The sequence below is a fragment of the Cotesia glomerata genome, linkage group LG3 (genome assembly GCF_020080835.1).
Source record: "Cotesia glomerata isolate CgM1 linkage group LG3, MPM_Cglom_v2.3, whole genome shotgun sequence".
Lineage (NCBI taxonomy): Eukaryota > Metazoa > Arthropoda > Insecta > Hymenoptera > Braconidae > Cotesia > Cotesia glomerata.
Genome location: NC_058160.1, coordinates 7,596,680 through 7,624,196, shown reverse-complemented (window position 1 = coordinate 7,624,196; position 27,517 = coordinate 7,596,680). Strand labels below are relative to the sequence as shown.

General features: G+C 28.5%; 1 protein-coding gene across 3 annotated transcripts; it reads right to left on the bottom strand.

Moving 5' to 3' along the window:
• Positions 1–59: 59 nt before the first annotated feature.
• Positions 60–26,669, bottom strand: LOC123261007 (neprilysin-2). 3 transcript variants are annotated; one of them, XM_044722442.1, is made up of 10 exons: positions 26,379–26,669; positions 8,834–8,979; positions 6,536–6,664; positions 6,207–6,452; positions 3,329–3,540; positions 3,007–3,183; positions 2,430–2,924; positions 999–1,293; positions 673–923; positions 60–586 (listed from the first exon to the last, which is right to left on the bottom strand). In XM_044722442.1, exons 1-10 carry the CDS (start codon positions 26,408–26,410, stop codon positions 248–250), a joined length of 2,322 nt encoding a protein of 773 aa, XP_044578377.1. In that variant the 5' UTR covers positions 26,411–26,669; the 3' UTR covers positions 60–247. The 3 variants fall into 3 exon arrangements, with proteins under 3 accessions (XP_044578377.1, XP_044578378.1, XP_044578379.1); XM_044722443.1 differs by having other exon boundaries at positions 6,536–6,577; XM_044722444.1 differs by having other exon boundaries at positions 6,536–6,571.
• Positions 26,670–27,517: the final 848 nt, after the last annotated feature.

The following is a 27,517-nucleotide window of genomic DNA, read 5'->3' as shown; positions in this document are numbered from 1 at the left end:
AATAAAGTATTAAGGTAAAAGCCCCAATGTATGATCATGTACCAGTATATGATCATATATTGGGGCTTTTACCTTAATTAAAAAAAAAAAAATCTCACTCTGCAAATATTTTTATCAAAACTTTAATCGGCTTCAAATATCGTGATGATAATTAATTATTTAAAATATTTAACAGTCACTACAACTTTAATACAATATTAAAAATATGTACGGTGAAAAAATAAATGAATATTTTCTGTCTAAATTATTACCATACGGTACACTTATTTTTTGGGTTCATCCGTGAATTTAATGGACACTGAAAATCAGCAGCGAAATCCGGCATGTTAGACATCGGTCCAAGAATACGGAATTCCCCTGGACTGTGGAATCCAGTGGTGATACGAAGTTTTAGTGCTTCAGGACGGTAAACAGAGCACCACGTATTTGCAGCACTTATCCAGAACATTTGTCTGGGCGAGTAGGGAAGTCCAGGAAGTGTTGGCTCGGGTGTATTCCGTTCAGCCCAGTCTTTATACGCTAGATAAGCTTCTTTTATACCACCATTGTCAGCGATATTCTCACCTTGAGTATTTATTCCATTCAACTGAAAAAATTTTAGAAAGAAATGCAATTATTATAACCAGAACAATGTTTAAAATTTATAAATTATACAATTAATTATTTTCTTACATTTATTCCGACTTCTTTTACAGTATAATTGCCGTACTGATTAATTATACAGTCAGCCTTTTGTAGATATTTTTCCTTGGTTGATGATGCCCACCAATCGACTAGATTACCATCTTTATCAAACTGCCTTCCTTGATCATCAAAGCCGTGAGTAATTTCATGACCAATTACGAATCCAATGGCACCATAATTCATGTATCTTGGACGGTCGCTACTGAAGAAAGCGCCTTGAAGAATTCCAGCTGGGAATTCTGTATAAAATAAAATAAAATATAATAAAACAATGCTTTTATTATTCATAATTAATAAGACTTAATCATACATACGAATACTGTTTTCAATAGATGAATAAAACGCATTAACCACTGCTGGTCGACCATGTGATACCCAGTCGCTCTTGTTGACTGGTTTTCTCAGTTTGCTAAATGAGTATTCAGTCCCGAATAATGTTAAATTCAATATGTTTTTAAGGTAAGAAGCGTTATCTTCAAGCTCTAGATTTTTGTAAAATTCTTCTAATTTAGAGTCTTGCAAAAGTTCGTCGGGGTACGCAATATGACTTGTCATCGACGCAGCTTTATCAAGAGCACTCTTTCTAGTTTCTTCATCCATCCAGTCAACCTAGGAATTATTTTAAAAAATTTTTATAACTGTCTTTAAAATTGATGAAGTTGTTCATAAAGAGCGATGCTTCTATGCTAATGAAGGATTATTTAAACACTTGTTTAACTATCTAAAAATAATTTTTTCAGTTTGGCTTCAGATCGTTCCATAAATTGAAGAAAAAATTACTTGACTCAAGAAAATGTTTTCTTTAGAATTTCATTCTTGTTTCAAGATATTCAGTTCTTTTAATTCAAGTAATTTACTCTTAAATCAATAAATTAGAATCCTTGGATGAGTAAAAAATTATGCAGAGGAATTCTACTCTTCAACTAAGCACTATTTTCTAACCACATATACCTATACGTCATCCCAAAATTTATTTTTCTTGACTCAAAATACTATTGGCGCAAGATACTATACAGACATGTTTCAAGAATTTCGTTAAAAGTAAACTGAAAAAAAAATTAACTTGATTCAAAAGAAAAATTCTTGAACTAAGAAAATAATTTTGAAAAATTTCATTGTCTTGAATCAAGTAAAATTGACTTAAATCTAGAAAAAATTTTCAGTCCAAGAAAAAAAAAAATTTCAAATACGTTTCAGAATCGTTTAAATGAAAAATTTGTTATTTAAAAGAGTATTTTGCTATTTCGAATGGAAAGACTATTATATACTTGAACCAAAAGAGTAAAGTTCTTAGAAAAAAAAACGAAATTATTTTTAATTTTTTAGTTAAATTGTTCTTAAAGCCAATAAGACGAGATAGAAGACAAAAATTTCTTAAAGCAAGACAACCAGTTGTATTCAAAATAAGTTCCTTGGAAAGCTTATTTCTGGTAAATAATAGTATATTACACCCCTTGGGAAGGAAAATAAGAAAAGCCTCAGATCACATGTAATTGTTGGCCGAGGCGAAGCCGAGGTCAACAAACATGTGATCTGAGGTTTTCTTTTTTACTTCCCAAGGGCTGTATAATATTTTTTTGTCCGAGGAAGGAGGAAAGCGGCAACTTTGTTTAGCGCAGTGAGACCAAAGTTGCCACTTTCCGCCCAGAGGGCAAAAAAGATTGTTTTTCTGTCATTTTATTAAACTGTATTGAGTGAGAATTCACAAAGAAATTCAGAAAATTTAGTTAAAATAATTGACTTACTGTTTTCAAAATTTTGTTGAATTGGTTTCGGATATCTGCGACCATTTCAACAGCATTTTTCTTAGCATCTTGGTGGAAATATTTCCTTACATACAAAGCTCCGACGCTCATTGGTAAAGTACTAGAAACAATATCAACACACTCTTTCCACCTAGGTTCTCTTTCCGTCTTGCCACTCAGGGCTGTCGAGTATTCGAGTTGTCTTTTACGAATTTCATCACTCAAGTAACTCACTGATGCAGCAACGGCACGCCACATTACGTAATTAGCCTGTATCTTCTTGGGCGTTGATTTGATCAGTTTTTCAAAGTCAGATATATAACTAGGAACATTGACAATTGCTATTTCATTATCATCAACTTGGACATGAGGTTTGAGAATCGTGTTGAAGTATTCTTTCCAAGGAATACTTGGATATTTATCCGATAATTGAGCCAGTGTCATTGGATTATACAATAAAGTTGCATTACGACGTTTCTCAGTTGGTAAAGATATCTGCAATATTAAATAAAATTTTATTAGACCATAATATATATGCTTTATATCATGATAGTGAGCAATAAAATTGAATTATTACATTGGCAAGCTTCATTTCGAATTTAAGGGATTCCATAAGTTCTTGTTCAGCGCGTTCACGCTCAGCACCGAGGATCACCGCAATATCAACCATGTAAAGGTAATATTCTTTTACAATCTTGTCGTCAAATCCTTTCGACAAGTACTCTCGTGATAATCCCAGCGTAGCTTGATCGAGCTGTAATAAAATTCAAGTCGTACTAGATTTTTATTTCATGAGATTTTTCATTCTTGAACATAATAGTTGATACTTACAACTTACTATTCAGAGTTTCTAGTTATTAAAAGTTTAAAAATTAAGTATACATTTATTACACACTTACGTCTAAAACTCTCTTCGTGCTATTTTTGAGATCTACACCAATACTGAAGTCCAAAAAATAATCTACAGAATAGCCCAATTCACGGAAATTGTAAACTGATGATATCCAATTAAAATCATTTTCTTTCCACATTTCTCCTTCAAGTACGGGCCAGCCGCCTAATTTCTTTATGATGATGAACAAAGGGGTAAGTCCTTGTTCTTCAATGCCAGCTGAAAATAAAATGTTATTTCTCAGCATAAATTCGTTTAATTTTTAATTTTATTGTAACATTTTCTGAAATTCTGTGATTGAAAAAATTTCTCATGATTTTTTAGTCTTAAAATAATAATTTTTATTCAAAGTTATGAAAAATATTGATGTTTTATCGATATGCTACTTTTTTTTTGTTTTTATTGAATCATAAAACTAGTGTAAAAATTTAATTATTTAAAAATTATATTGTTAAATTTCTTTTTATTAACAATCATTTTTTTTTTAATATTGAAAAACGCTATTTTATTAATTTTTTTTTAATATTCTGAAATAGTATATTACACATCTAGGGCAGTAAAATAAGAAATGTCTCAGATCACATGCAATTGTTGTCCGAGGCGAAGCCGAGGTCAATAAACATGTGATTTGAGGCTTTCTTATTTACTGCCCGTGGTGTGTATACTATTTTTCTCCTCGACGGAGGCGGAAAGCGGCATTTTCGTTTAGCGCAGCGGGAGGAAAATTGACGCTTTCCGCCCGGAGGTGAGAAAAAAAGTTTTAATTTTTAATTTTTTAAATATCCTACTTTTATACACAGAAAAAAAAATTACTTAAATCAAGTAAATCATTTTGAAGAACTTAATCTTCTTGATTTGAGTAGAAAAATTCTTAAACTAAAAAATTTTACTTGATTCAAGAATTTTTCGTCTTGATTCAAGTTAAATTTTTTTTTCAGTGTATATATGCTCTTTATTGAAAACTGTGATGGTCATTAGGGATGTGATGGTCACTATTAATTTACGTCGTTTCTTATATTAAATTACCAATTATTTATTATTATTTGTTTAAAAAAAAAAAGACAGAGTCTTAATTATAATTATTTACGCGTGTAAGCTTTTTGTTTAAATAATTTTATTTACCTAAGTAGAATTTATTTTTGAGCCTAACTGGAATTACGGATTTGTTTAAATCTTTAACTTGTTCTATTTGCATTTCTTTTTATCTGGTTAATTTTTTATTATTCGGTTAATAAACAAAATATTTATATTCATAAAATTATTGTTGCGTTTTTTATGATCTAATTATTTAGTTCTGGAAAATAATCAGTTATAAAATTAATTATGTGAATGACTGTTTGAAATGTGTAGTTCGATGGCCTCGACAGGTGGCGTAATAGCCAAAAACTTGTCGCTGGTAGAGTATAGTTTGAGAAATGTTAAAACCCGATCACGGTAACGGAAATTTTTGTATATATTCTTCTATAGAAGAACAAAAATTATTTTACTTACATTTACCTGACAATTAAAATTGATCAATTTATTGGTAAAAATATTAAATCGTCAAAATAATTATTGTGAAATAATTATTTTGGGCGAAAATAATAAATCGGAAAGAATAATTAATTGAGAAATAATTATTTTTTCTAAGTCCCGACCAGGATTAGTATGGAAATAAAATCTGTTAAAAAAAAAAGATGTAATGAGTGAATCTGCTAACAGATATTTCGGCAAAATCAAATTCATTTTTGAATAAATCGGAAAAGAACTTAGAAGATTTTTCCGATTTATGTAGTTTTAAATATGCCACTAGGTGGCGAGAAATTCTCACTTGGCAAGACTAGTCAAAAAATTGTTAAAAGCAATTTTTATTGACGGAAAAGGACAACCAAGTTTCCCAGTGGTAAAAACCTTCCTAGTAGAAGACCATTCACCAGGAAGATTACCAAGGAACTCCTACCTCGTCTCCGACCAGGAACCAGGAAAGTGCTGACTTGACCATGTGGGGGAAATTTGGCCACCGCGTAGCTGGAAAGGGTTGCTTTCCAAGTACCCAAACGGGATTAGGGGAAAGTAGGGCCGGAAAGGGTTGCTTTCCAAGCACCCGAACGGGATTAGGGGTAAGTAGGGCCGCGATTTAGGGTGTAACCGTCGGTAGGAATACTACTTTGTAAAGGTAGTAGACAGAGTTTAGCCACCAGGTGGCACCGAAAAGGGAAAAACAAACGGTGTGTGCGGGTTATGTTCGAATATTGTTAATTTTGACATAAAGTTTGTACATATTATCACTTAAGCTTTTTGATATTTGTTGTCTTAAATAAAAAGAAAAGAGTGTTCTAATGTATTGTTTATATTGTTTAATTTGCTTATATTGTTTATATCGTTTATTAATATGATCAGGCCAATAAAGAGGTTTCCTTTTTTTTGATTTATTTAAAATGAAGTGTTTTGTTTATATTTTGTTATTGATAATGTGATCCCCGTTTATGACTCTGGACTCCGGCGAGCAAATTTCGAGCCGGGGATAAATTAGATATTTATATTTTGAAAACGTGGACGTTACAAAACTTAGAAATTGTTTTTTTTTCCACTTAAAACAAGAGTGATTATTTAATCGTCAGTAACTCTGTTTGTTACCATATTCTGTAATTAAAATATTTAAGCAAATTTTTCGCCTTTTTTTTGTAACCAATTACTAAATGTTGTAATTTACTAATCCTTGAATATTTAACGCAGTAAAATTTTTTGATAAAACAAACAATCTTTTAACAAACATTTGAATAATTTTTTTTTTATTAAGATTATAATTTTTTGGTCTTTAAAAAACCTTAAAATAATGGGTCATTTTTAGTTTTTCATAGTCTAATTAAAAGTATAGTAGTAATTATTAAAACAAAGATACTAACTTTTATTCATGCAACTGTTGTAGAGAGTTTTAACAAGTCTGAATGGGTGAGCCATTTCTGCTAAGTGAGGATCTTCAATGCTCTCTCTTAGCTGTTCAAAAACTTGGTCACTAATGATACTAAATGTATTTACACTGACTTTGTCGTCAGGGATAGTTGTTGTTTTGAGAAAACCTCCACAAGCAAATCTGTAGAAGTCATCACAAGGGTCCACAGATGAATCCATATTTTTAAGAATCTTCGAGGCTAGATCAAATAAAATGTTGATTATTTTCCACAATTCAATTCCAATTTTGCATAATTAATGTAATAAATTAGCTATTACTTACCAGTATGAATACATGCTGGCGAGTTACAAACGTTATCTGGAACTCGAACAACAGTAGGTGAGGGTTGTAATGACGAATTTAGTCCTAATGCTTCTACTGTTGATGGTAGCATTTCGTTTTTTGCGACGGCTGCTCGCATGCATTTGCGATTTCGGGTGCAAGAGCAAACAAAGCGAGTAGCATGAATATTTGAAATTATGAATGTTGTGAAAAGGTAAATGATAAAACTAAATTTTAGTAATCGATGTAATACGTTTGATTCAATATTAACTTGCGACATCATCGCAGTGTTATTGATTTTTATTCATTTATAAAAACCAAGGACTAGTCTAGTCATCAGGGTATATTTTGCTTTTTACGATATTTTGGCCCAAAAAATTAATAATTTATTCGTCTATATTTGTTAGTGTCACAGGTTAAAATTCAAAGTATTTGTGGTTGTACAGTTAAATTAACTAAAGATCTATTCAGGTTATAAATGACAAATGACACTTCATTCAATTGTTTTACTATGAAATGAAAATATCTGATTTACAGTATTCAGCTAATCTAACTATATCTTCAGTAAATTGAAACTCCACGATTAGTAGTGTATGTTTTTTGCACACCTTTCAACGCACAAGCGTGTGAAAGTGCTCTACTCTCTTTATGGTACCATGTGACAATTTGGCAACAAAAAATCATTATTATCGTTCAAGATAGATTTTAATTTGATATAAGTATGAAAATTTTAGCATTTAAATACTTGAAATTATAAAATTATCATATTTTTTAAATGAATTTGCTTTATTATCCATAAAAAAATATTCTAACTTCTTAAAACTGAATTGAAAAACTAAAAAAAGAGTAACTGTAAGTAGTTTATACTTAATTTTTAAATTTCGATAACGGGAATGGAAAAAATACAAAAAAGTAGTAAAGTCCGATCGGTAAAGTGTTTGAAAAAATTTAGTATTGGGAAAAAATTTTTCAAATTTCAAAATAAAATGAACCAAACGTTTATTTACGAAAAGGCCGGGCTCCACACTGATAAAAAAATTAACTTGACTCAAGAGCCAAACTCTTGAACCAAGAATACCATTTTGAAGAAAATGATTTTCTTGAGTCAAGAGAATAAATTCTTGAGCTAAGAAATTATTCTTGGTCTAAGAAAATTTTCTTGAGTCAAGAATTTATTCTCTTGATTCAAGAAAATCATTTTCTTCAAAATGGAATTCTTGGTTCAAGAGTTTGGCTCTTAAGTCAAGTCAATTTTTTTATCAGTGCAGAATTTTTTGATCTATAAAAATGTTTTTGCACAGAAAAAAAAATTTAATTGAATCAAGTAAATAATTTTGAAGAATTTCATCTTCTTGATTTAAGTAGAAAAATTCTCAAGCTAATAAATTTTTCTTGGTTTAAGTAAAATTTGCTTGATATAAAAATTTTTCGTCTTGATTAAAGACAATAAAACTCTTCAAAATGATTTCTTTGGTTCAAGAATTTTTCTCTTGATTGAAGTTAATTTTTTTTTCAGTGTGAGAATATATAAAACAAATCGAACGGCGTATTTTTTTCTTAAAAAAGCATTTAAAACAAAAATGAAAAAATTTAACGACTCGATTAGTCTATTTTTTGCAACGTAATGAGTATCTGATAAAAAAAAATTTGGATTAAAAAAAAATCATACATAAAAAATGAATGGTCAAAAAATTTGGAAAAATTCGTAAACACGTTTTTCATGAGCCTCGAAAATACATGAAATTTTGAAAAAAATCGGGAGGTCAAATTAAAAAAGTGGCTGATTTGTTATGGAATGCCCCATGATTTTACTGATGATGAGCGACTATTAACTAAGTAGCTTTTTAAATCTAATTTCCGAAGCCACAGCGAATGTATTTTTTTTTGTCAAAATCAGTGATTGCACTTTTTGTTAAAGCAAAAAACAAAATTAAAAATTGTGAGTATTTTATTGATTAGAATTAAGAATTACGACGTATGATATGTGACATGTTCCAAAGTACCTTAAAAACGATGATGATTGAATTGAACATGACAGTCTTTCATGTAATGACTAATGACATTTTATTTAAACTTTAGTGCATTTGCATTAAGCTGTTATTGTTATAACTATTTATTTATTTTCCCAAATTAAAAAAAATTTTTATTAAATTTAATTTGAAGCCCCAAAATTGTACCACAAAATTTTCTTATAAAATCTCTATAGTATTAAAGATCTTAAGTTTAATGATAACAATAAAAATAAAAAAAAAATTTATGTAACAAAAAACTTTCTAACTTAAAAGAACAGATATTCACCTGCATCTGTGCCATTGCATGACCTCGAGTTCGAAACTATTACACCAATGCTTATTGCCAAGGCAATACATAAAAGGACTCCGCAAACTGCAATTATCGTCAATCCTCGTTCTAAAGCGGATCTTCTTTTCCACCATGTTGGATTTCTTAAAAATAAATAATTATTATATTTATTTACATATTTTATTTATCTTTGTTATAGACTATAGATTTATTTTATTAATGAAGCCAGTCAATATTTATTCATTTTATTTCAGACTCCCTGTTTAAAAATATTGATTGAAAAGAATTAAAAATGATAAAATTTAAATTCTTTTTAATAATTTCAATTCTTTTGTTTGTATATATAGATATACAGTTTGCATGGAGTGACCGCTTTTCAATTCTTTTCAATCAGTATTTTTAACCAGGGCTTATTCATTTGAATAATAATTTTTTCTATTATTAATATATATTATATTCCTATTCTTTTAAAAAATGAAATTCTAACCATATGCAAGCCCGGATGCTTGATAATTATATGGAAGTGATTTTAGGACATCCGGGTATGTATAATGTTTGTAAACAACATGTTATCGTATGATAATTCTTAAATTCATTTGAATAGTTTTTCAATAGACCAACTACGACGAAACTTCCTTATATTTATATGATGTTAACATTGTTATAATGATACAAAAATTAGCTTGATTCAAGAGAAAAAATCTTGAACTAAAAAAATCTTTTTGACCGAAAGAAATTTTTTGTGGTTCAAGTCATTCACATAAAAAATTTCATCACTGATAGAAGGATTTGTTCATAGTTAAAAATATTTGTTAATATTTAACAAATCATTTATTAAAGACCATTTTTTAGTATTAAACAAATATTTCTTAGTATTTAAAATGATTTGTTTGTATTTAATAAATCTGATATTCATTTATTAAATATTAATAAATCTTTTTAAATACTTAAGAAATATTTGTTAAGGAATAAAAAGTGGTCTCTAATAAATAATTTGTTAAATATTAACAAATATTTTTAACTATAAACAAATCCTTCTATCAGTGATACTTAATTCAAAATAAAAAAAAAATTTATTAAAATCATTTCCTTGATTCAACATTATTTCTCTTGAATTAAGTTAATTTTACACAGTAAAAAATTTTTCATCATTGCGTCAAAAAATTTTGTGTTAAATATTTAACACTTTTATGTGTAAATTTAACATTTATTATGTTAAATCAACATAAAAAAGTGTTAAATATTTAACATAAAAATTTTTTTACGCAATGACGCAAAATTTTTTACTGTGTAAAATTTACTTGATTCAAGAGAAATAATGTTGAATCAAGGAAATTATTTTAATACTGCACATTCACAAAGATCAGTCAGTTGAAATAGTTAACAAAATGTTAAGAATATGAATCTTAAAAAATGCATTAGATATGAATTTCACATCAATAAGTAGCACAATTTCAAAATTTAGTGATTTAGGCACAATTGTTCTTTTAAATATTAAACATTTTTGTGTTTTGTTATGAAATGTGTAAAAATAAATTACGAGCCATAAGTAATTAAATAGTTAATTTTTTTATTTTGATTTTACACAATCCGATCATCAAAGTGGAAATATTTTATAGTTGCGGACAAATAATCTCCATGCGTACTATACAACATGTAATTCTCGTAGCTCGTGCTGACTAATACAAATAGATAAATAGTTAAATGGTCTGCATTAAGTGCGCGTACTCATCGGACCAATCGAGTCTGTATAACATAATAGAACAAGTCTGACAAGAACGACAGGAAACAACAACTTGGGTATATCGACCTCGTAACCTCGAGATTTCTTCTACTTCGATGTTTAGTGTAGCATATCTTATTCTGCCCTAGTCATATTTAGAAAGTAACCGGCACATATAAGCGATTGAAAATTTTTAAATAAATTTTCATCTACTTTGTGCAATATATTCGATGAAAAGTAATTTTTTTTTTGTTTACTTAAAAATAAATTTAAAGTTGATTTTAATTGCATAAAGCTATTTTACTTTAAAAAGAGAGAATATTATATTATAAATAACAGACAAATCGATTACATAATCTATAAGTATCTAACGTATACTTATTTCGTGATTTATTTCATTACACAATTTTTTTTATGAATGTAAACTTTTTTATGTTTTATGAAAAAAATATTCATCTCACTGAAAAATAATTTTTAATTTCCCGCTAAGAAAATCGAAGATTTTCAAAATTCGGGAAGTTATTGTTTTTACCTCGTTTTACGAAAATCGAGTTTTCATCGAATCTTGACGTTTCGAGGTCCTAGAAAGCTTCCCTGACTATTCCCGCGATGGTGTCTGTATGTCTGTATGCGTGCGTGCGTGTGTGTGTGTGTGTGTGTGGATGTATGTAAACCTCTTATAACTTTTGAACGGCTTGACCGATTTGATCGCGGTTGGTGCCATTCAAAAGGGCTTGACCAAACTTAGATTTTGTATATACTTTGGAACGATTCGGACCAGTAGATTTTGAGAAATCGCAAAAAAACTACAAAAAAAAATTTTTCAAAAGTGGTTTTTTTGGAATAACTTTTAAACGGCTTTACCGATCAATTCCAAAAACTAATCAGCTCTTAAGATCAAAAAAAGAAAACCGAAAAAAGTGTTTTTTCAGAATTACTCCGAAATTTTTCGTTCTATCAATTTAAACTTGAAGATTCTTCATGAAAATTAAAAAACTGCGTTGAATGCCACTAACCGCGTGAAAATCGGTTCATTCATTCAAAAGTTATTGCGATTTGAAAATTCAAAAAATAGTGTTTTATCAAACTTCTATCAAACTTTTGAGCTCGAAGAGCTCAAAATCATACAAAAGCTATTTTTTTTAGCACGGAGAGCTCAAAATAACACACAAATTGTATTTATGAGCTCGAAGAGCTCAAAAACGTGATAAGTGCAATTTCAAGCGTTTAGGTATAGAATTGGCGGGAAGTTGCAGGGATGGCCTTCAGGGTCAACCGTTTTCCTAATTTTTTTTTACATAATTAGAATCTTTTAATAATTTCTAAAGCACACAATGATAAAATAGTGATTGTAATGAATATTTTTATTGATAAAGAAAATCAGGTAATTGTTTAATAAATCCAGTGTAGGGAGCCATAGTTTTATCAATCCTATTAATATAAAAATTTTTATTGCTGTACAGTCAATGTTTATGATCTGGTTAAATATTATTTAAAAACAACTTCATAATTGCGTTTATCAAACGAGATTTAGATTTTTATTTTATAAAAGTACCGACACGGTAATAACCTAATAAATACGATAATATTTAAATTAACTTAAGATGACTTAAATTTCCCGCGTCAATACCACAGCAATCTTATCGAGTTTGATGAAGCGTTTCGGTTGATGTTCACGGTTGGTTCAATTTAATCTTCGCGAAATTTCTTCGGTGTATATAAATAGTATATTATTAAAATAATATCTATTAAAGATTTTAACTAAAATATCATTCTAAATGTTATTTTAATAATTAAATACTTTTACTTCCTGTCATAGAGCGAATTAGTTTTATAGAAAACGGAAAGTTACTGTCATTATTATTTTTAAGATGATAAGTACTTTGACAAATAGTGCTGTTAACGGGATAACGTGTTATTAAATAAAATTGTGTGCTTAAAAATTTTAATAAATGAAGAATATCTAAAAAAATTCAATTAGGATTAAATCTAATAAAATTCTTTGCCATGATGTAGAAATATAAATGTCTAATGTTAATAAATCAACAAAATTATCGGTATCATTATACATTGTTAATTGAGCAATAAAACCCGTGGTGTATTTAAACCATTCCGCCATACCAAGTCTATACCAAATCATACACGCGAGGTCGATAACTGTAGATTGAATAATGTACGGAATATTATACATATATGTGTGTAATTTATTTTTTACCATTTAAAATGTGCTGCGAATTTCAGTTGTCTCGAGGACAGCATGTTTCTAATAATAATATCCCATCTTAACTGGCCGAGTAGCTTGATGGAATAGTTTGTCACACTTAATTTAATTACTACCATAAAAAACAGAATTATTTGATATTTTTGATATTACATAATATCATAGAGAAGATTGGTATTAAGAAATCTATCTTTATAATTATAGGTCATTCTATGCCAGATCAACAAGTTGTTTTTTATTCGCATTTTGGCAAATTTTAGAAAGTTTTTTGAGTATGTCACGAGCCATGAATTTGTAAACATTAAAAATTACATGATTTTAATTTCAAGGAAAATTTTGCAAATTATTCTAAAAATTGAAAAAAAGAAAGTTTTGTTTTGCTATCTTTTTTTTTACTGATGCTTTTAATAGTAATTGTTATTATCAAATAAATTTTGTGAATTTTTTTAATAAAGCTACGCATTTAAAAAAAAATTTATTTATTTATTTATTAACTAGATTAACTAAAAATTATTTTTTATTCGAGAATCAAAGTAACAAATGCAATTAAATTTAATTGTTTTGTACTTTTCAGTCGTATGGATTTTCATCTTTATTATATTTGCAGAAAATTTTTTAAAGTGAAAATTATGCACAGATAAATTTTCAGAATGATGAATTATGAGTCAGAGAAATAATTGCATGAGAAAAAAAGGAATGATTACTCTTTTCTCACCGTAAAAGTTTGTTTTATATTATTTGCTTTCGTCGTATTAAGATTAATAATAAACAAATGTAATTCTTATGAAACTCCAATAAAGTCTGAAATTGATGCAATGTATAAAAATTTTAAAATTTATTTCATAAGAAAAAGTAATCAGTTCTTGTCTGCTAAAGCTTGCATTGGACTAAATTGTCTCGATGCAAGTGATAAAAAATTAAAGATTTCATTGGATAAAACAAGATTTTATAGATAATATATTGGAATTTTTTCGATTAGTAGTCAAAACAACTAAAATTTGCATTAAAATATTTCAACTTTTAAATAAAAGTTTTGTTCATTTGAGTTGTAATGACATGACTCATATTTAAATAAAAAGGAAATTATTCTTAGAAGTACGTATGAAATTTAAGACAAATTTGATGAAAATTACTGTGTTAAGAGCCATATTTTTCATTTCCGGAAATTTAAGAAGCCCAGATGATTATTTTTTTTAACATTCAACCTTCTATTATCTCATTACTCCGTATAAGTTAAGAGTGGGAGGCTACTAAATCACTAACTTACATAATACAATTTATATAAAAATAAAAGGATATTTTTTCGGCATTTTACTGAAAATTAAACATTTTTAGATAATGTAATTTAAATAACATGAAATTTTTCTCTTGAAATTTACATCATTAATATCTTTTAAATATAATTTTAAAAATTATAAATGCTTATAGTTTAAGAAAAGAAAAGAATTGATGAATTTAAAAAATAAATTATGTTTATTTACTTGCCTACAAAATATAATTAACTGTTAATATAATGAGTTGTACGTTTGGAAAAATTCACTTGAAAAGATTTTGCAATGAAGATTTTCTATTTTATATTCATTTTCAGTCCAATTATTGAATTGTGTCGTGTTAGTGTAGATTATCCTCGTTCATGGGTTTAACTGCATAATATAAATAGTAAGAAACCGACAATTCTGAGTCTCTGTTTGTAAAAGATATAAAGATTACACTCACTACTGTCTAGACATACATGCTGTTGTATATTATGCAATAGTCAACAGATCATGATTAATAATAATAGTTTATTATGTATAATTATAAATCATGGAAATTAAATCTACGTGAAACCATTGTGTGCTTTAAAGATTTTAATAGACGACTAGATCAAAATTATTAGTAGGTTGCCTGATATTATGAATCATGATTTCATGATAACATGATATTGAAATAAGCAGATATAATCAAGGTTTTCCGGAAATCATTTCATCAATCTGTTATGAATTGGAAAAAAAATCTGTCACTTAAACCAACCGTAGGACATTTTATTTACATAAAAATAAAAATAAACACCAATTACGCTGTAATTTAATATGTTCTAATTTTCAAATAATTTTATTTAAAATAATAGTCATTATGAAGTATGTTAAATAGATAATATATGTTAGTAAATAAGAATAAATAAGAATTATTCAATATTAATGATCCAAATTAAAAGTAAGCTATTTTCCGAATAGAAATTCTGTTATACAAAACTACGCTAATACAAACTTAAAAAAAGTCTAATTGTATCATCATCACATTACAAATAACTCGAACAACTAACCCGGATCAGAAATAAATCTTAATTTTGGCTAGTAGTCGTGTGGCTTGAAGTTTACTGATACATCAACTCGTAAATAGACATTGTTTCGGGAATTGTTCGAGTAAACTTACGGATTTTTTCAAAGTAGATGAAATGAGAATCAAAAAAAAATATCTAGCAATTATAAGATATGTTGATGTGATATATTTATGCAATGAAGTCAATGAATAAAATTTCAAAAAGTGAGATAATAACGTATTGATTTTAACTGAAAAAAATCTGAAAAACGGTTAACCGGCAGGTCATCTCTGGAACTTCTCGCTTTTTTCGAGCTTGAAAGGCTCGAAAATTTTCCTATTGAATGATACATTATTTTTTTTTAATTAATTGTATGAATAAATGTGCAAATTATAATATTGAATGCATCCTTAAACATTATATATTATAATAAAAAAACTTGATGGTGATCGAGTTTTTGAACTACTCTTCGATAATATTAATGTTAAATTGGCTCATATATACGGCTTCCAAACTACAAATGAATATACTATTATTTTTATTGAAAATCTTTTGGAAATATCTATTTTTATAAATGTGAGTAATAAAAATTATCTTAGCTTGTCTGTAAATAACAAAGAATTTGAATGATAAATAAATTCAATGATATAAAAAAATCATTTAATTTATTTATTATAATTTTGTTTTTTTATTTATATTAAAGCAACTTGAGAAGTTATTGAGGCTTTGCTCAGTTTCGAAAAACATTGAGGTTCTCGAGCACCTATTGAGACGCTATAGGCTTTTAAGGCGCTAAAAAGCGAATAGCACCTTAAATTTTAAGCTTGAGAATCTCAAGTGAGGAGTTTGAGATGCTGTTGAGGCGTTAAAAATGACAGTTTCGGAAAAAAAAATAACCAAAAGAAATGAGACCTTTAAGGCGCTATTGAGACGGTAAATTTCTACTCGGGGATTTCTAGGACCTCAAAACGTGGAAATCTGATGAAAATTCGTATTCTCAAAATCGAACCGAAATCTATAACTTCCTACGTTTGAAAATTATTAATTGTCAAAGTGGGAAGTTAAAAATAAAATAATTTTCCAGGAAACTAAGATCAGTAACTAGTCAATATCAATATTTTAATCCTTGATTAATGCATCGACTGGTTCTTGATCTACAATGGATGATCATTTTAACATGAACTTCTTTCTTTAAGGTTCTTTTAGACCCATCATGAGTTTGTTTGGTTAATTGATTTTTCTATCTTCATCCGACCATATTGTTATATGATCCGAAATTTCTTGCCTGAGAGGCTTTTGTTAGTCTTAATCAGGTTTTAATATCTTCCCAAGTTTACTTTAAGAGTATCCAATTGGGTTAGTCCTATACCTTTTGAAACAAAAAAATTATCTAACCACTGCATAAAGAAGTATTTCTTAATAATCGCTGATTAAAAAACACCTCTTGAAGTCCATTATTATTACTTGTAGGTTTCAATAAATTATTCATATCTTGGGTATCCCGACGTAACCTTCTAACTGGATTTTTCTAACTATTTTTGGTACCTCCGGAATTATTAACAGAATATAACACAAAGCTTAACGGAGATCGATAATAAATTATCATTTGATCAATTAATATTTAACGGAATTTATTATCATAAAAACCAATTTTTATTGATGCACGTTACCATGTTAGATTTCATTATCTTTCCGAAAACTAGTGTAGCTGTGATGTATGAATATTACTTTGAATAGTAGTGAGTAATACTGTATAAGCGAGAAGATATTTTTGGTTTCTCAAATAAGAAAATATAAAAATAAATTTTACTGTTTCCAAAAATTAAATAAGTATTACGAATCATATGCTTTTAAATTTTCCAAACTGTTATTTTTTCATTCTGACTTTGTCTATCCTGAACTAAAAATATCGAATTTATTTGACTTCCTTATTAGCATACAAATCGATCTTTCCTCATAATAAGGAAGAAAGATAAAGTCAGGAAACGCACTATTTCTTATAAAAGAAAAAAAAATCATGACTAGGTCAGCAGTAGTCTCTTAGAGTAGAGTAGAGTGTTAGTGTGACATCTTACAAAAAAAGGTATGTATCGTGTAAGTAGTCTAAGATTTTAGTGGATTTTCATGTTAGTCTTTTTTATTTGTAGCTATCAAGATTTGTAGGAGTAGAGTCCTTTGCTCGTAAATCTTGCACTGTCGACTATAATGTAAGTTTAGTTGTTTTTGTGTTAGGGAATATGAAACTTTACTTTCACTGATATGATAGGCCGTAGACATAATTTATTCTCCGTCAGTGAGAGATTATTGGACAAATTTTTTCCTGTTTGTCATCTCGGTAGCTTTAAAAGTTTTGGTTTGCATCAGAAAGTTATTTCTTGATTCCAATAGATTTGTACTTAGCGAACTCCATAAATATGATGAAAAAATTATAAGTTTTAAAAGTACGACCCTATATACAGTGTGTATATTTAAATGAATGCTAGACCCCACTGAAAAAATATCATTTATGTTATCACCTAAGTTTTTTAAATTTATGAAATTAAGTCATAAAATATTATGTGGCAATTGTTTTTAAAAAATATGCTTACCAAGCAAAAGTTGTTGACGGTAAATTTTACACGAAATAAGTGGAAAGAAAATAAATAAATAGTACGTTTCATAATTTCTGAGAATAATTATTCAATAAATAAGAACTTGTCAAAATAAAATTAATATTTACTTTTGTTTATATCTATTGTTCTATACACTATTTAATTTTCCAAGCAAATCAATTGCCGTATGTCATTTAGATATAGTTACATAAAATGTTAAGTTGTTATAAAATTTAAAGAAAAAGAAACAATTTGTAAAATTTTAGTCTTTAATTTTTCATACTGAGTAAAAAAAATCCAGAGATCTTATTTTGTCCTCTTTTCGCTTCAACTTCTTCTATATTAATATACTGTATTTTTCTAATGTATCATAAGAAGTGAGCAATATCATGCAGATAAAAATTATATACTGAGTATCTAGTCCAAACAATACAAAAATATTGTTAATTTTGAACGGAAAATGATAGTAGCCGTACCTAAATTTGAATAGTAATTTTTTTATCTAAGGTAAAAGCCCCAATAGATGATCATGTACCAGTATATGATCACTCCATGTATTTGTAAACCTATATTTGTGCGCTGTATAGTGCGGACGTGTTTTTGCATTGGTGCATTTGGTGTGTTATTTGTAAATGATATTGTGGTTTACTGATATAGACAATTTATTTAAACTATATTTTCGAATACTGGCTTCTTTTTGAAATGATAATAACTTGTATTTCTTACTGAACGGATTTTGTATTTAAAGAAAACAGTTGCAATTTCTGATTTTGGTTAGTTTTATTTTGGCTAACCTATTAGAAAATTTAAGTGTGCTGCCATCTTGCGTTTGGTATATATATTGTGCTACCATCTCACAATTCTTGTGACAATGTCTATGTCGTGTGGATTGTGCCTAAATGTCATCAGTGACGCTGCATCAGCTGTCCAAACAACTGCTTATTGTAAACACTACTTTCATAACACATGTGTGAAGGTGCGATGTTGTTTACCATCTAAGGCACATGCGGCCGCTAAGGTAAAGGATTGCTGTCCGGCTTGTGTCACTGATGTGTCACCGACATTAAAGGAAATTTCTGAGAAGTTAAACAAAATAGATGGAGTAGATAAGAATATGGCTAAGTTCGGAAAAAAGTTGGACAAGTTTGATGAAACTATGAAGTCAGTCAATGACAAGGTTGACAAGCTGATTTCTAATTATGATATGTTGCAGAAAAATGTCAAGGATTTGGAGGCTAGGGTTTCTAAAATTGAGGAAGCTCAACCTGATGGTGGTAATAATCTTTTGGAAGAAGCTAGAGCTATTGCGAAAAATATTGCTGATGGTGATTTGCAGGCTAGAATGCTGCAAATGGAATCACGTTTACTTGCGGATGAGTTAACGATTACTGGTCTTCCTGAATTAGATGGAGAAAAGCTTCCCGACGTCGTTGTACAATTAACGCAGGCTTTGAAAGTACCAGTTACTGAAAATGAGATTGTCAGCGTGGAACGTTTGGGTAGGAAGAGTAACAGGAGCTATCGCAGTGTTTGCATCAAGTTCAATAGCTTGAAGCATGTTGATGAATGCATTAAAAGTATTAAAAAAAAAACAAAGTAAAAGTTAATACTTTGATGCCTGGCGTTCAGGTCCAGGATGCGGATGCTACTATATATCTTCTTCGTAGGCATCCGTCATCTCTGTATAAGCTCCGGCTCGAGGTCCGTAAAAAGTACCCGACAATTCATCCTAAAAACATTTGGATTTCGAATACTTCAGTAAATGTCAGGTATGCAGATGATTAACCACCTGTTAAGTTGAGACCTACAGTGGGAATAGGCCCACTGCAGGATTTAATTCAATAACAAATCACTGCTCCCTCACTATCGTCAATGTCCATCGTCTCATCGCAGAGTCCTTCAACTCGATTAAGTAATTTAAAAGTTTGTCATGTAAACACTCAATCGCTCAGAAATGAGTGTCATTTTAAAATTTTTAAAGAATATTTTAGAGATCATAATTATGACATAATTGCTGTTTCGGAAACGTGGTTGAATCGGTTAATACCTGATAACATGATGTCTCTCCCACATCACACTCTTTATCGCCATGATCGCCATCTTCGTAGTGGAGGAGGGTTGCTCTTTATGTGCGAAATAATATTAAAGCTAAATATGTTGCATCTTCAGCAAACTCAGAAGACAAACATCCGGAGTACTTATTCGTTGAAATATTGAGTTCATCAAAGCAAAAGATACTAGTTGGTGTGGTCTATAAACCAGCCAACATAGAACATTTAGATGATTTAGAGGAGGAGATGGAAAACATAATGGTGCCATTTAATAACATTGTTATTGTTGGAGATTTAAATTCAGACTTAAAAAGAATTTTTATGGTGATCAACTGCGGAAGTTTTGTGATTGTTTAGACTTGCATATTGTTGAGTATGCTCCTACTCATCACTTACAAAACTCGGATTCTTGGATTGATGTTTGCATTGTGGATGATCTGTCCAAGGTGTTGGCGTCAGAACAATCTTCAGAGCCATTTATTTCTGATCATGACTTAATTTCTGTGACTTATAATTACAAAGTTGAATTACAACAGCTGAACAGCTTTACATTCAGAAATTGGAAAGCTATTGATGATGATAAGCTGCGAGAATTGTGTGAAAATATTGATTATGAAGCTCTGAAGGAGCTGGACTCAGTTCATGAAATGAACACTTGTTTACATGCACACCTTGAACGTATTATAAATTCTATCGCGCCTGAAAAATTGGTTGTTCCGCGTCGACCACTGGCTCCATGGTTCACTGATGATATTAGAAGTCTCCAATGTCGGAGAAATAAGCTTTATCGCATCTACAGAAGGACGGGTTATGCTTATAAAGAGTACTCTAACGTCAGGCGATTGGTTAAAAAACGTATTACTGAAGCAAAGAAAAAATACTTTGACAATCAATTAATTAATGCAAAAAACTCGAGGGAACTTTGGAATGATCTAAGAAGATTAGGCATTGTTAAACATAAGAAATCACAAACTATTATAAAAGTTGACTTGAATGAATTAAATGAATTCTTTGCACGTGCGTCGGGTAACGTCATCGATTCAGATGTTGACACGTCAGACATATTGTTGGTTGATAATAATGGCGATGAACTCACTTTCACAGAATTGAACACAGTAACAGTTAGAAAATCAATTATGAGATTGACGTCAAATTCATGTGGCTCGGATGGCTTTTCTATCAAATCATATAAATGTGTGCTGCCTTTTTTTCAGCAAGCAATTACAGACCTCTTCAACGTGTCATTAACTACAGGAGTCTTTCCGGAGAATTGGAAGCTATCACATGTGATTCCTATTCCAAAAAAGGCTTATCCAGTAAACTATGAAGATTATAGGCCTATATCGCTGTTGCCAAACTTGTCAAAAGCCTTGGAACGGTGTGCTCATGACAAAATTGTTAAATATATCAATGACAATAATTACTTCGATGAATATCAGACAGCATTTCGTGGAGGTTTGGGTACGCAGACTGCCATTGTAAAGTTCTGTGACGATATAAGACAAGCGGTGAATGAGTCAAAGGTTTTAATTGCGATCTCGTTTGACCTTAGCAAGGCCTTTGATTCTGTTAATCACAAAAGATTATTATGTAAATTGTCATCTATGAACATGTCGAATTCAGCCGTTGATTGGATTGGATCTTATTTAGCAAACAGAAAGCAGTCCGTACGCTCTAGCGAAGGTAACTCGTCGTGGGAAGAAATTGTAAGTGGTGTACCTCAGGGAAGTGTGCTTAGTCCGTTATTATTCTCACTATACATCACAGATTTAGCTAAACGTTTAGATTGCAAATACTTATTCTATGCTGATGACTTACTGACATACCTTTCTTGCCATCTTTCTCAAATCAGTGTTTGTGTGAATAAGCTTAACGGTGAAATAATAAAAATCACAAATTGGTGTAGAACTAATCATCTAAAAATGAATCCTTTGAAGACGAAAGCAATTATTTGTGGAAGTAGAGCAAAAATTAGTAGTGGTGAGTGCAGACTAGCCGACACAATCTTTGTGGAGGGTTGTGCTATTCCTTATAGTAGCACTGTAAAATACCTTGGGGTGACTATAGATAGTACTCTCTCAGGGGAGAATCAAGTAACAAATTTGTGCAATCGCGCTATGAGTATTCTAGCACAACTAAAAATAAACAATGAAATATTTAGTGAAAGTTTACGTATTAAGCTAGTATCTACTTTAATAATTCCTTTCTTTGATTATTGTTGTGCGGCGTATACGAATATGTCAGACAAATTATTATTAAAGACGCAGCGTAAATTGAATTCATGTGTTAGATTTATCTATAAAGTACCAAAATATGAACATGTTACTCCATATTTCAAAAAGTTAGGTTGGCTAATGCTTGCAGTGAGAAAAGACTATTTCATTGCTTGTCTGTTTTATAAGGAAATTCGACTAAATTATCGGCAGCTATTCGGCTCAAAACTAGACTTTTTGCCTGTAGCACTGCGTAGAGGTGATGTCCGACAAGACTATCTTCGTATACCGCAGGCTAATTGTGTCATGTATGATAATTCATTCTTAATTCATGGCATACGTATCTGGAATGCACTGCCAGCTGAGACTGTGGCTGTAGATAATTTGGTTGAATTTAAAAATGCTTGCTTCAATCACTTTTTTGAACATGACAATTAACAATTGCAATCTTTATTTTGGATCGTATTTAAATATTTTTTCTTGTTGAATTATTATGACTTTAAATTAAGTTATTTGTTTGTATTAAATAATCTATTTGGATTTTATAACATTTGAAATTAAATCTAATTGTAAACCTTTAATTAGTTACCCGAGAAAAAATGTTTCTATATAATCATATATAATTGTATATAATCATATATGATTATATATGGAATCACATATATAATTATATACAATTATATATAATCATACATGATTATATATGGAATTGTATATAAGATTATATATAATTATATATGACTATATATGGAGCAATATACATCCATGCAGGATTATATAGTTCCATATATAATTATATATAGTTATATATAAGCATACATGATTATATATGGAATTGTATATGAGGTTATATATAATCATATATAATTTTATATGACTATATATGGAGCAATATACAGCCATGCAGGATTATATAATTCCATATATAATTAAATATAGCCATACATGATTATATATGGAATTGTATATGAGGTCATATATAATTATATATGACTATATATGGAGCAATATACAGCCAAGCAAGATTATATATAGCCAATATATAATTATATATAAGTATATATAATTATGTATGCTTATATATAATTAACATATATACAAATTTTTTCTTTGAAAAAAAATTTTTTTTTGGTAATCACAAAAAGAGTAAAATGATGTTTATAATTACGGTTAATAATTCTGAAATACAAAATTTGTTACATTTCCTATGAGATGTTTTGGTTTGCTCTGCTACTACCTAATAGTAAAATCATTATTTATTTTATTATTTAAATAAGTGTTATATTATAATGAGATTCGGTAAAATAAATAAATTATGAATTATGACTATCCTACTATATTATAAAATCAATTTTTATATTATATTTATGATAAACCCATATGATACATTATGTAGATCATAGAATCATTGTCATCTAAGACAGCAGCACAGCAGACAGAAACTTCAAGACGCACGGAGATCACTAAAGTGAAGCAGCATTGAGCAGGGTTAATAGTTGGATGGGTGACCGATGGTGTTATAACAGTAAAATTATAGCTAGATTTTTTTTTTGCATTTTAATTGGTTACAGAGAATTGCGTAGGACCATATTAAATACTCTATCCATAAAATTAACCCAATAATTAATTAGATGTAATCAATATATAATTAAATTTTGTTATATATAATTATATATAGTTATATATAATTATATATGATTAGATATGATTATATTTGGCCATTTTTCATATATAATCATATATAACCAATTTATATATAAATATATATAATTATATATAAATATTTTTTCTCGGGTAAGTAATCTTGTAACCTATGTAAACCAATGTAATTTAAATATTGATGGCTTTAAGGGAGCTTAGGTTCCAGAGCCAAATAAATTTTTTATCTATCTATCTATCTATGTTTGTGAATATAGATATACATGGAGTGAATATAGAAATACATGGAGTGATCATATACTGGTACATGATCATATATTGGGGCTTTTACCTTACTACTTTTACAAAAAAAATTATTTATGATACTGAAATCAAAGATATCTTGTAATTTTCGGTTTTTTTTTATCGTTACAAATTAATACAAAAAATATATCTTTACAAAATAAATTCTTAGATTTTTAGAAATTTACTCGTAGAATTTTTTCTATAAAAATTTGTTTGTCGAAAAAAATTCTGAGAATTAACAGATGTTTGTTAATTTCAGAATCATAAGAAATCAGTAGTCTGTAAAAAATTTTTTTTTTAATTTCTATGTTTTACTATTTACGCTGACGTGAAATATTTTGTTACAATTTACCAAATCTGATGGCATACATTTACATTTGAAATCACAAAATTGTGTAATACTTACAATATACAAATCATTGTTATCTACTTTTTTTTTTTTTTAATGTAAGCCCAATATTTTGATTCGCAAAGAATAACAAGTGTAATTGTACAGAATTATAATTTTTTTTCTAAACAAGAAGTGAAGGACATAGTTGCATCATGAGTTACTGATTTCTTGAAATTAGTTGATAGCTTTATTTATTTATCGCACGAAGTTTGAGTTGTTTTGTTGACAATTTCAGATAGTTCAATAAAAAATTATTTTTGACAATACTATTAATAATAATTTTATAAAATTAATTAGAAAGTATAATTTGGTAGAAATACAAATATGAATTATCAAAAAAATAAAGACAACAAAGAAATTTCAATTTTTAATAGAAAACATGACTAACAATAATAATATTTCGATCAGTATCTATATTCTAAATTGTTTATATAAACTTCTATAAATATTAATAACTCACACCATTAAATTATAAAAAAAAATTAGTTTTTTGTCATGCAATAAATGATGTTATTGTTATTAAAATAAATAAACAAATATTTTGTAATAACTTTCATAGAAATTTATTTGAGGTAATTTATTTCTCATTAATAATTTAACTTGCAACTAATAAATCAAGTAAAAATAAACAAATACACTGTCTAAGAGTGTAAGACTCGTTATACTGTAACAAAATTAAAGAACACTAAGGTAAAAGACCCAATACCGGAACGACGAAGGGTACATGACTGGTTTTTATTACTTAGAAAATATTTAAATGGTTCATTAGTAATAATAATTCATCCAATCATATAGAATAAACATGTAGTTACACGAAAATAATTAAATTTATCAATTTTGTCGAATTTCATATTAAAAAAAAACATGTTTTTTGAAAAAGTCTAAAAGACCCAGTATCGGAACACCTTAAATGCCTAGTCCCAATACCGGAATATGGTTGACCCAATACCGGAACGATAAATAAAACTAATTTTTTTAATCTAAAGAGTCCACTTTTCGTAAGCTGGATTAATTAAATAATTAATTAACAAATCATAATACTTTATGTGAATTTTTCTGAATTTATAAAACGAATTTATAAAATGTTATCTTCGACTTAACTTTCGGCATCCTACTACTACCTATAAAAAATTAAGCAGTTAATTCAGAACTCAAATGACATGTATGCATAGTGAAACTAATAATAATTATTTAATATTAAAAAATCAAATAAATTTTTACTAAAAATCCAAAAAAAAAAAAATAAACGATTCGAGGTTATATTTGACGATACTTATGTAAAAAAGAAAATTTCAAAACAGAAATTTGCTTTTGTTCTTCAAGTTAAAATTTACGAATATTTGAAACAATTTTTATAATAAAATTACTTTCTGTATTAAATGTTATTTCACAAAAACTTTTTTTGTTGTGCTTGATGTAAACAATAAACACAGTATATATCGTAAATGTAAATAAATAATATCAATATGGCTAACTGTTCCGATACTGGGTATTAGCTCATTTCGGGTGTACCAATAGACGAACAGTAAATTTTAAATAACAATAGGGTCTATTTTGTATTATCAATTAATTGCATCGAATTCTTAGTATTTGTATTAATACATAAAAAAAAAATTTTAGTGAAAAGTATTTCCTTTATGTTTCTATGAGCTTAAGATCATCGAGTGATTTCTTAGCAAAACCATTAATTTAAGAGACCTTGATAAGTCAGAAATCTAAGACTATTAACATCATTAACATTTTTTTTCAATATTTCCAATATAATTTAAAGTTTCATTCATATTTTATTATGTAAAAAAAAGATTGAGGTTTCTAATAAAGAAAAGTTTGTTTAATTTGATTGAGTACGAGATAAAATATAAAATAATAATTGTCAAATCGTTCCGGTATTGGGTCTTTTACCTTATTTAAAATTCAAACTTCACATTATTTTCATATAATTTCATAGCGTATGTAATTTCAATGCTTGGAATGTATTTATATTTATATCATTAACAACTCACTCGTGCGTTGAAATCCCAAACAATGCCAGTAAATAGTAACAATAAATTCATCAGTTATCAATTATTTATTAATGTTTAAAAATAATTTCATCAATAAACTTACTTAATAACAGTTTGCTTCATACTATTTGTCATTTTCTCGATTGTTATCTTTACAATATCATTTATTTTGTTTAATTGATTTCACCAACACATAACACTTTTAATGCACGTGATAATTCGCGCGCTTGGTGACCTCAATGTCATGTACGCTAAAAATTTGTTAGTGTTAGATTTTCCGACTTACGATTATTATTTTTTAAAATTAATTTGTAGTAAAACTTATATGTAATATATTAAAATAAAAGATACTGTTGATACGGATGAATTGGAATGGAATGCAACTGATGGACTGAATGAGCGCGCGCACTTCTCTACTGTATTTAAACGTCCTCTCCCTCCCAACAGCGGTTTGTACTTAAGTTGTTTTTTTTACGCTACTCTCACTCACCACACAACAACCATTTGTTTCAAATGGCACACCTTCATATTAGTCGTAAACTCGTGTATCACCTCAACGCTGTACAAAATTAATTTTTAAATTGCACCTTTTGAGTGTAATGACTGGTAACTATGTTAATATTGGAATTCAATGATCAAAAGTATGTTTATTCATTAGAAAAAAATTTCACATTACTTTTGTTGCTGTCTATACTTTTATTTATTTTTACATCTATGTCATAATGTAATTTTATTTTTTTTAAGGAATATTTTTGATATTGAATTGTATAGCAAGTATTCTTTTTGATCCTTGAATAAGTTTCTTGACACACATTGTGCTACTTTCCTCGCACTATTTAGCGACAAGGACTCTCGTTCTTTTTTGACGATAAACTAATAGAGATTAAAATGTAAATATGTTTAACTAAAATCTTATGACTACAAATGAAGAAATAAAAACATTTATAAATTTAACATTATTCAAGCAAAAAATAAGTGACAAGTGGATTTAATTACAGGATGCTCTATGACTGTTATATTATCTGATTATCTCTCTAATTTTTATTTCTAATAATATACTATTTTTTGTGATAATGGTGAGTTTGATTAAATTATTAATTATTTTTTGCAATTAACAGTTGAGATACATAGTTCGGTTAAATTTTTTTTCTTTTTTTTTACCAGCAAACTTTCATACTGGTCTAATAATTTAAATGTCAATTGTGTAATAAATGACAAATTTCAAAATACGCTACTTGATAA